This window comes from Rhinatrema bivittatum, chromosome 7, assembly GCF_901001135.1.
Source record: "Rhinatrema bivittatum chromosome 7, aRhiBiv1.1, whole genome shotgun sequence".
NCBI lineage: Eukaryota > Metazoa > Chordata > Amphibia > Gymnophiona > Rhinatrematidae > Rhinatrema > Rhinatrema bivittatum.
Genome location: NC_042621.1, coordinates 188166964 through 188178975, shown reverse-complemented (window position 1 = coordinate 188178975; position 12012 = coordinate 188166964). Strand labels below are relative to the sequence as shown.

Genomic DNA, 12012 nt, shown 5'->3' with positions numbered 1-12012 from the left:
AAATAAAAAATGGAAACAGAAAAGAAACTGCAAGTAATCTGTGAAAGATGAGCTGAACTCGGTTATCCTCCTCTGTGAATTCATACAGGGACATCAGCACTAAATGTGGGAACATGGAAGAGATAAATATTTTTTAAGTACACCTAATCCTTAATCTCATTAAACTGAAGGACATTCAGAGAGAAAATTCAGCCCCTCAGACAACCTTGTTAAGCAAATCTAAAAAATAAATTAGGCAATAAGAAAACTCAGCCCAGTGAAGTGGCCAGTTAACCGGTACCAGTTGAACTTATTCAGTAATGCATTTTTTCCATGTTAAGTATTTCTGTCTATTTTAAAGTGTAATACTTTCCTTGTAAATACAGTTGTACAGTACCACTTTCCATAAGTGATGTATTCATATTGTAACAGTAAAAAAATATAATTACTATCTTCAAAGAAACTTGCTTTCATAGCATAATAAATACATAAGAAGCATGATGTATAAAAGGTTTCTCATATAGGTATTTGACCATAAATTCTGTAAAATGTCTAGTCTAGTTTGACAAAGGGCACACCAATAATTATAAAATGACATTTTTATTTGCATTTTCTATGTTTTGAAAATAGGGTCTCATTACTGGCATCCCTCATTAACCAATCTATAATGGATCAATAGCATGAGTGAGCTAATTAATAATATCGTAAAATACTGTAGAAATAAATATGCTGCTTCTAACAGTTAATGTAAATCTCTAGACAAGTCTAATCTTTATAAATAGCAATCAAAACGGATTTACTTGTAATACCTCTAGTAACATACGGCTATGTCTGGCCATTGCTTTTAGCCAATGAAAATAAGTCCTGATGCACTCAGCTAAAATAGAACTCTAGCTGTTCTGTTTATGTCAGTCCTCTTCCAAGATCCTGCTGTGCTAAGAGTCTAGAAGAGGATCAGTTTCGGCATAATATTACTTTAGATTAAATCTAGATCCAGTTAGATGAATATTGTATAACAATATTCATTTTGTTAGGTGGTCACTAAAGTCATTAAATGCCTACAAAATGCATTTCCAATCATGATTTTATGCTGCATTTCTGGACATTATTTTTTACAGTTCTCACTGTCTGTAGTACCTTCCTTGCTCCATAAAAAACTCTGTTGTAATTTCAGTGAGATCAAACAATTTATCTATCCTTTATTGCAGAGATTCCCAAACCTGTCCCTGGAGGACCCGCAGTCAGTCAGGTTTTCAGGATATCCACAATGAACATCATGAGATAAATTTGCCTACACTGCATCTATTGAGTGCAAATTTGAACTCATGCATAAAATTGCGCTGCATCTATTTTATCTCATGCATAAAATTACGCTGCATCTATTGAATGCAAACTTAGGCCTGGATTCACTAATGCCGCAAGGCTTAGTGAATCCCGGCGCTAATGGGGGCGGGGGGGGGGGGGGCGAAGTGGGGGGCGGTCCTGCGCTAGCCGGCAGCGATCGCACCGCCACGGTGTGATCACTGCCGGCGACACGCCGAATAACTACACCATAAAAGGTGTAGTTGTTAACTCAAGGATAAAGACAATTTCTGAAAGCTGTGCACTTCATTGTTTCCTCCCCCCAATCTTTCTCTACTGACTTTCCTAAATGTTTTTACGATCCCTATGAGATGTTTGTTGCCCTGGCTAACAGGCCATACTCAGTGTTATTTTTTGCATTGCTTGATTTAAAATAAGACAACTTCAACTTTATGTTATAATTCACTAATGTACTTTTCCCATTTAATGTTCTGGTTGGATTTACTGTCTACTTACATAATACTAGTAATAAGGTTAATTTCTGTTTTATTCTGGTGTGATGATTTTATCTGGTCTGTGGTGCCACAAGTGAGAGGTTGTTTTGGAAGAGCACAGAATTGTGGTATTGGGGGTGACTGGACACTGTCTCATCCCCCACTCAGGCTACAAACTCAAAGATAAATCATATTAGTAAAGATAATTTCTCATGTGGTACTCCCCACCCCAAGCTTAAGGGTAATTCATAGTCCAGACCAAGGGTGGGCCACATTCATATGTAAGGAAATCCTAAAACCTGCACCTTACTAGTAGTAGTTGCCTGTAGTTGGAATGACAGTTGTGACCTTAACAGGTTATCCTCTCAGCACTGTGAGTCAGAGGTCTCCATTAAAACATTGTCCCTGTGTGTGATGTCAGGGTACTGTAAGTTTGTTATTGTAGTGTACCACTCCCCATTGGAAGGGGTCTGCGTGTTAACAAAACTCCCATGTGACACAAAGGGAGTTGAAAACAGGAGTGGATTATGGGAAAATATCAGCCCAGGAGATTTTTATCTATACTGGCTCATAGGTATACAATTGCACACACACACACACATAAAAAATGTATACAGCAGCTCTCTCTCTCTTGGCATAAAGTTTTTGACCACTTAAGTATAGCAAAATTACTGAATAAAAGACAAAAATATAGAAAGTTCCAAAATCTTAATATAGTGCAAATTTTAAATACTTAATATATCATTACCAAAATATTTCAGTAAGCACTTTCAATCAACAAGAAACCTATTAGTTTGAATATATTTTCTATTTTTAGTGGAAGAGCAGGTGGCAATACAACAACAGTCATCAGTAGCTTGAGTTGACAGGGTTAATCCCAAAGTCAGAAAAAGCTGCTGAACTAGGATATTTCCCCTTACCACTCACCATACAAAAATAAATATTTAGATGCTGATCTCACCTCATTAACCACAACTATTCCCTCCACTACCAGGAACATTGTATAATCCAAAATCCTGCAAAAAAGTATTCCTGCCCTATGATAATATACGAACTTCCAAACTCAAACTGTAACAACCCTATCTTAAAAAAGGCAAAGCTAGAAATATAACATCAGACCCTAAAACACCAATACACCTCCATCCCCTCAAATCTCAGAACAGAACCTTGCATCTCAACCTTCAAAAAAAGACTAAAGACCTGGATATTCTTACAAGCCTTCCCGGACGCCAACATAGTCAACTAATCTCCAACTACACCTTGGTTATCCATTCTATTGTTTTACATATGTAACCTTTCCTTTCTCTTCCTTCTCATCCAAGTTCTTATCACCCTGTTATATGTAACTGCCTTTTCAGCACCTTTGTTATAGTTATGTTTTCTATGCACCCCTGTTTTATGTGAACCAGCATGATGTGACTGCTGTCTCGAATGCCGGTATATAAAAATTTGAAATAAATAAACATAAAAATAAATATTAGGAAAATACACAGAAACTACATGTTAGCAGAATATTTCACCTTGGTCACACATACAGAATAGAAATAGACCCTTATCAAACACAGAATAAAGACACCATAAACTATGAATGGAAGTGTGCAAAAACTGAATTAGAAACTGCCAGAATCTGTATGCAGTGCAGCAATGGAAAAATAGAAACATTACCATTCCTCATAAAACATCAAACAAAATCAAGAATATAAAAAAATAAAATATAATAAAAAAAGACAACCATACTAAAAAAAGAATAAATATTTCAAATAGCTGATATTTAGAACATCCAATAATATAAAAAGCTAATTAAAATGATTAAAAATGTATCAAAAATAACAAAATATTTCAAAATAGGATCAATAGACATCAAATACTACCCAATAATTAAAACTAATAGGAATGAAAAAAAATCCTCTGCGATCCATACCTGGGAACGTTTTGATTTCTAGTCACCCTGAAATTGTCATGGATTAGTAGGAGAGGAGAAGGGCGAATAAACTATCTCCTCTCTCTCTCTCTCACACACACACACACACACACACACACACATTCATTCTCTTAAAAACAATCATACTGTATATATTCACTCTCAATCTTTCTCATATACCCACACACTCACACAAAGGCTTCTCTTCATATATACACACACTCACTGGCTCTCTCTCCCTCATACACAGATATACACTAACACTAACTCTCTTCTCCTCATACACAGATACACTAACACTCACTGGTTGTCTCCCCCTCATACACAGACACAAACTAACTCTCTTATATAGCAATGAGAGAGAAAAGCATCTTGGTGGTGAGTGGTGTTTTATGTCCGGGATGGCATACAGTCTAATAAGATGAAGATCCTGCATGAGACTAAATGCACAATTGAATCTTTATTTATGCATGTTGGGAAAGAGTATAGTGATAGGAGTATATAACTGTCCACCTGGACAAGTTGGTGAGATGAACAGTGAAATGCTAGGAGAAATTAGGGAAGCTAACCAAATTGGTAGTGCAGTAATGGGAGATTTCAATTACCCTAATATTGAATGGGTAAATGTAACATCAGGACATGCTAGAGAGATAAAGTTCTGGATAGAATAAATGACAGTTTTATGGAGCAATTGTTTCAGGAATCGACAAGAGAGTGAGCAATGTTAGATCTAATTCTTAGTAGAGCACAGGATTTGGTGAGAGAGGTAACGGTGGTGGGGCCACTTGGCAATAGTGATCATAATATGATCAAATATGAATTAAAGACTGGAAAGGGGGTAGTAAGTAAATCCACAGCTGTAGCTCTGACATTTCAAAAGGGAAAGTTTGATAAAATGAGAAACATAGTTTAAAAAAATTGAAGGGTGCTGCTCAAAGGTAAAAAGTGTACAACAGGCGTGGACATTGTTAAAAAATACCATCCTAGAAGCACAGTCCATATGTATTCCTCGCATTATGAAAGGTGGAAGGAAGGTCAACGATTGTCAGCATGGCTTAAAAGAGAGGTGAAAGAGGCTATTTTAGCCAAAAGATCTTCATTCAAAAATTGTAAGAAGGATCCATCAGAAGAAAACAGGATTAAGCATAAGCATTGGCAAGTTACATGTAAGACAGTGATAAGACAGGCTAAGAAAGAATTTGAAAAGAAATTGGCCGTTGAGACAAAAACTCACAATAAAATCTTTAAAAAATATATACGAAGTAGAAAGCCTGCGAGGGAGTCGGTTGGACCGTTAGATGATTGAGGTGGTTAAAGGGGTATTTAGGGAAGATAAGGCCATTGCAGAAAGATTTAAAAAACTTCTTTTCTTTGGTGTTTACTGAAGAGGATGTTGAGGAAATACCCGTTCCAGAGAAGGTTTTCAAGGGTAATGATTCAGATCCCCTGATTCAAATCACGGTGAACTTGGAAGATGTGGTAGGCCTGATTGACTGAAGAGTAGTAAATCACCTGGACTGGATGGTATATACCCCAGGATTCTGAAAAAATGAAAAAAATGAAATTTCAGATCTATTTCAATTAATTTGTAACCTATCATTAAAAAAATCATCCAATGTACCTGAAGACTGCAAGATAGCCAATGTAACCCCTATTTTTAAAAAGGGATCCAGGGGTGATCCGGGAATCTATAGACCAGTGAGCCTGACTTCAATGCCGGGAAAAATCATGAAAACCATTATAAAGAATAAAGTCACAAATCTCCTACATTTTTTTGAAGGGGTGAATAAACATGTGGGCAAAGGTGAACCAGTAGATATGGTGTATTTGGATTTTCAGAAGGCGTTCAATAAAGTCCCGCATGAGAGGCTTCTAAGAAAACTAAAAAGTTATGGGATAAGAGGCAATGTCCTTTTGTGGATTGCAAGTAGGATTAAATATTCAGTTTTCACACTGGAAGAAGGTAAACAGTGGAGTGCCTCAGGGATCTGTACTTGGCAGTACTTTTTAATATATTTATAAATGATCTGGAAAGGGGTACGACGAGTGAAGTGATAAAAATTTCAGATGATACTAAATTATGCAGAGTAGTTAAATCTCAAACAGATTGTGATGAACTGCAGAAGGACCTTGCCAGACTGGAAGATTGGGCTTCCAAATAGCAGATGAAATTTAATGTGGACAAGTGCAAGGTGTTGCATAATCATATAGGGAAAATTAACTCTTGCTGTAGTTACACAATGTTAGGTTCTATCTTAGAAGTTACCACCCAGGAAAGAGATCTAGATGTCATAGTGAATAATACTTTGAAATCGTTTGCTCAGTGTGCCGTGGCAATCAAGAAAGCAAACAGAATGTTAGGAATAATTAAGAAAGGAATGGCAAATAAAATGGAGGATGCCATAATGCCTCTGTATCACTCCATGGTGAGACCGCACTTTGATTACTGTGTTCAATTCTGGGGGGTGGGGTGCAACCAAGCTGCATCTCAGCTCTGCCCCTGACAGCCTATGCTCCGCCCATGTTCCCGTTTCCAATTTTTTACTTTATATTTACATTTAATGTCATTCTATCATATACACATTCCTTGCATTAATTATAGAGTATAATTATTCATTCCCAGACCAATTAAATGCTTAATTGTAGAAAACCAGACATAGCTTGTGTGATGCAGTACGACCTGGCCCGGGGCAGAAACAGCTGAGACACAGCCGAGCAGAAGCTAGTGGTACCAAACTTAGCCACCGGAGGGCGCTGAGGAAGGTAGCAAAGACTACACTTCCCAGGTTCCCCGAACCAACACCTGACCCCTGGCTAGAGCCTGAGCAGGAACAGGTGGAGGAAATTGGGACTGATCTCTATGACTCAGCAGAATCTATGGAGGCTGAGGAAGAGGACGTGCCCCCGTGGTGGACCTGGCCACAAAAGCCCGGCTCCTCAGAGTCTCTGGAGGAGGAGATGGAGGTAAGCTGGGGAGAGGAAAGCTCCAGCTGTTCCTCTATGGAGGTGGAATAACCAGGAGGTTGGGGGATGGTAAATCCTGTATTGCTGTATGGATGTATGAGACAGGCGGGAAGGAAATTGTGTTTTAAATGCTGTGTACCCTGGGGCTTGTAAGGACAACCCCGCATTAATATAAGGCTGCAGCCGCTGAGCTACAGCACCACATTAAACTCCTTATTGATTAAGATCCTTTTTCTGTGTACTGCTTGGGAGTGCCAGGACTGGGCCTGGCACTCTGACTAGAGGCTGTGAGGAGTCCATAGCAGCGCTATGCCTGAGCTGTGCAAGGGGACAAGACGTGTCATAGGAGTGAAGCCAGAGGCCTGAAGCCCAGCAAAGCCCCACAGCATGCTGAGCGGAGGGACCTGATCGTGACACTATAAAAGAGTAAACAACAAAAACAGAACAAGCCATGCTACTATAGATCCCTACATAGAAACTACCTGCTAGCAGAATACCTCACCCCGATCACACATGCAGAACACAGACAGATCCTCACCATATACAGAATAAAAGGACCATAAAGTATAAATAGAAAGGTGCAGACAGATACTGAACTGGAAACCACAAGCATGCTAGATTCTGTATGCATCATAAAACATCATAAAACATGGTGACAAAACATTTTTCAGATATACATTTTTCAGATATATCAGCGAAAAGAGAAAGGTCCAAAGTGGTATAGTGAAATTGAAAGGTGGTAATGATCAATGTGTGGAGACAGACGAAGAAATGGCAGAAATATTAAACGAATACTTCAGCTCTGTGTTCACTAAAGAAGACCCTGGAGAAGGACCATCTCTACACAACAAGAAACTGGAGGGAAGTGGAATAGATGAAAATCCTTTTACAGTAGAAAATGTGTGGGAAGAGCTAAAGAACCTGAAAGTGGACAAAGCCATGGGGCCTGATGGGATTCATCCAAGGATATTGAGGGAGCTCAGAGATGTTCTGGCGGGTCCGCTGTGTGACCTGTTCAATAGATCCCTAGAAACGGGAGTGGTGCCGAGAGACTGGAGAAGAGCGGTGGTGGTCCCGCTTCACAAGAGTGGGAACAGGGAGGAGGCTGGCAACTACAGGCCGGTTAGCCTCACTTCGGTGGTGGGAAAAGTAATGGAGTCTCTGCTGAAAGAGAGAATAGTGAACTATCTACAGTCCGGAGAATTGATGGACCAGAGGCAACATGGATTCACCAGGGGAAGATCCTGTCAGACAAATCTGATTGACTTTTTTGACTGGGTAACCAAGGAATTGGACCAAGGAAGAGCGCTCGATGTCATATACTTGGATTTCAGCAAAGCTTTTGATACGGTTCCGCACAGGAGACTGGTGAATAAAACGAGAAGCTTGGGAGTGAGTGACAAGGTGGTGACCTGGATTGCAAATTGGTTGACGGACAGAAGACAATGTGTGATGGTAAACGGAACCTTCTCTGAAGAGAGAGCGGTTTTAAGTGGTGTACCGCAAGGATCGGTGTTGGGACCGGTCCTGTTCAATATCTTTGTGAGCGACATTGCGGACGGGATAGAAGGTAAGGTTTGTCTTTTTGCGGATGACACTAAGATCTGCAACAGAGTGGACACGCCGGAAGGAGTGGAGAGAATGAGACGGGATCTAAGGAAACTGGAAGAGTGGTCGAAGATATGGCAGCTGAGATTCAATGCCAAGAAGTGCAAAGTCATGCATATGGGGAGCGGAAATCCGAATGAACTGTATTCGATGGGGGGGGAAAGGCTGACGTGCACGGAGCAGGAGAGGGACCTTGGGGTGATAGTGTCTAATGATATGAAGTCTGCGAAACAATGCGACAAGGCGATAGCAAAAGCCAGAAGAATGCTGGGCTGCATAGAGAGAGGAATATCGAGTAAGAAAAGGGAAGTGATTATTCCCTTGTACAGGTCCTTGGTGAGGCCTCACCTGGAGTACTGTGTTCAGTTCTGGAGACCGTATCTACAAAAAGACAAAGACAAGATGGAAGCGGTACAGAGAAGGGCGACCAGGAAGGTGGAGGATCTTCATCGCATGACGTACGAGGAGAGATTGAAGAATCTAAATATGTACACCCTGGAGGAAAGGAGGAGCAGAGGTGATATGATACAGACTTTCAGATACTTGAAAGGTTTTAATGATCCAAAGGCAACAACAAACCTTTACCATAAGAAAAAAATCAGCAAGAACCAGGGGTCACGATTTGAAGCTCCAGGGAGGAAGATTCAGAACCAATGTCAGGAAGTATTTCTTCACGGAGAGGGTGGTGGATGCCTGGAATGCCCTTCCGGAGGAAGTGGTGAAGACCAGAACTGTGAAGGACTTCAAAGGGGCGTGGGATAAACACTGTGGATCCATAAAATCAAGAGGCCGCCAATGAAGAGTGGGTGACTCGCCAGAATGATGGCTACTGCCTGGAGACAATAGACAATACCCTTATTCAATAAACATACACATGGTTACTGTGACTCCAACATCACTCTAAGCTTCAACAGCAAGAGGAATGTGGAAAAAAGGATTTGCACTCACAAAGACGGGAGTAGCTGGCTTGTTACGGCGGTTACTACCCCAAACCAAATATCCAAATTACTACCTCCACCTTCCTCTATTCCTGATGCCTTTCAACTAGCTTGATCACTCCATTCTTATACTTCACTTCAATGCATATCCAGCATAGTTCTCTGCTTCAACAGCAGGGGAAAAGAAAAACTGTTACTTCACACATCCAGCAGAGCTCTCTGCTTAAACGGCAGGGGAGAAGAAAAAAGGGTTCGCACTCACAAAGCGGGGAGTAGCTGGCTTGTTACGGCGGTTACTACCCCAAACCAAATGTACCTGATACTTCACTCTTGACGCATATCCAGCATGGCTCTCTGCTTCAACGGCATGGGAGAAAGACTGATACATCACAAATTTCCAGCATAGCTCTCTGCTTCAACGGCAGGGGAAAAGAAAAACTGATACTTCACGCATATCCAGCATAACTTCAACGGCAGGGGAGAAGAAAAAAGGATTCACACTCACAAAGCGGGGAGTAGCTGGCTTGTTACGGCGGTTACTACCCCAAACCAAATGTGCCTGATACTTCACTTTCGATGCATATCCAGCATAGCTCTCTGCTTCAACGGCAGGGGAGAAGAAAAAAAACTGATACCTCACGCATATCCAGCATAGCTCCCTGCTTCAACGGCAGGGGAGAAGATAAACAACCAATAAGGGCTGTATAACATAATCTGGGTAAAAACAAATAAGCATGGGTGTAGCTTGCTTATTGCGGCGGTTACTACCCCTACTACCTCTAACTAATCAAGCTAGATATTTCACTTGGATGCAGCTCCATCACCGCTCTCTACATTAATGGCGGGGGTGGAAGGGAATTAGAACCAAGAGCTAAGAGAAACAGATAAGTATGGGAGAAGAAATGAGGGAAGCTTGCTGGGCAGACTGGATGGGCCATTTGGTCTTCTTCTGCCGTCATTTCTATGTTTCTATCAAAGAACAAAATTAAGGAATATAACACGTTAATTACAATAGTAAAAGCATACTAAGAAAAAGAATATTTCAAAATAACTGCTAAATAGAATATGCAATTATTAAACTCATATAAAACTGTTCAAAAAGTTTTCAAAAATCAATGAAATAGTTAAAAAAGCAGACATATCAAATAATGCTCAATAATTAAACTAATGAGAAGAAAAGAATTGTTAGCGCTGTGGACTCTTGGACCGGGATGAAAGTTAGTGCTACCACCGAGGGACGGACCCCAATGGTCCTCATCGCAGGAAGGTGGTGCAGGTGAGGGCGACCCGGCTGGAGCTTCGCCTATACCAACCCTCGTTCCCCTCAGGTTGAGCTCTTGGGTACCGGGACCAGCAGGTCTTAGGTGCGGGTCTCCTTGGAGAAGATGGGTCCAGTGGCAGGCAGAGGTGGTGTCAGGAATCCGGATCGAGGCTGGCAGCGAAGGTGCAAAACAGAGAGCCAAACCGAAGATCAGACGAGCGGAGATGAGGTACCAGGCCAAGGGTCGAGATGGGCAGCAGACAAGCAGAGACAAGGAAGCAAACCGAAGTCAGAACCAGGAGATCAAGCCGAAGAGAGGAAGCAGGAACCAGGGACGAGGAAAGGCACAGAGTCAGGAACAACAGGAACACTGGATCAGGAACAGCAGGAACAATCAGGAACACCGGATCAGGAACAGCAGGAAACACAGGATCAGGACAGCAACTAGCACTCCAAAGGAGAAGGACCTGTTTCCAAGGCAAGGAACTGAGGACTGAGCCAGGGATTAAATACTCCTCAGTCCTGACTTCATCTTCAGGGGCCAGGCCGTTGTTTCCCACCACAGCCCCTTTAAGAGTCGGGCTGACTCGCGTACGCCTAGGGGAGCTCACACGCAAGGAAGGTCGGCAGCGTCTAGAGCCGCATGGAAGCCATGCCAGCGGCTGGCTCGGGCCTGGGGCGTGCTGCGCCAAAGAGAGGGGAGCCTGCCGAGTGTCAGAACAGGTAGGGAGTTCCAGCCGCGGGTTGCCACGGCCAAGAATCCCAACAAGAATTTTGCCGCTCTCCATATCTGGGAACCTTTAATATCCAGTCACCCTGACATTGTCATGAATTAGATGGCGGAGAAGAGAGGTGAACAAACTTTGGCCTAGATTTATCAAAATTCTATAAATATAGCGAAAATAGCACCCATGATTTAGAAAGGGGCATTGTTAGGCTTTCACACTCTGATGAGAGAAAGAGAGAGAGCGAGGGAGACTCTAAATATATGCACCACTGTAGAAGAGCACTTTGAATTGAAGAGGGTTTCAGAAGGTTGGGGGGGGGGTTACAGAAACATTCTGAGGTATTCATAGTAAAATTGACATTACTAAAGATTTGTAGTTATTATAATGGATGAAATGCATAACTAGAGGAGTAGGTACCAATTAGGGCATTGACACATGACCCAGTTTGCCCACTCCCCTCTCTCTCATTTATATATATATATATATATATATATATATATATATATATATATATATACACACACACACTCATGCACATGTTCATTTATATATATATATATATACACACACACACACTCATGCACATGTTCTTTTATATATATATATATATATATATACACACACACACTCATGCACATGTTCATTTATATATATATATATATATATATATATATATATACACACACACACTCATGCACTTGTTCATTTATATATATATATATATATATATAAATATATACACACACACACTCATGCACATGTTCATTTATATATATATATATATATATATATATATATACACACACACACACACACA

General features: G+C 40.9%; 1 protein-coding gene across 1 annotated transcript in view; it reads right to left on the bottom strand.

Moving 5' to 3' along the window:
* Positions 1-209: 209 nt before the first annotated feature.
* Positions 210-12012, bottom strand: part of LOC115096199 (retinol-binding protein 3-like) — a 37806-nt gene continuing 26003 nt past the window's right edge. Inside the window, 1 exon segment of the mRNA XM_029610709.1 lies at positions 210-219. Coding sequence (XP_029466569.1) covers positions 210-219 — 10 coding nt within the window.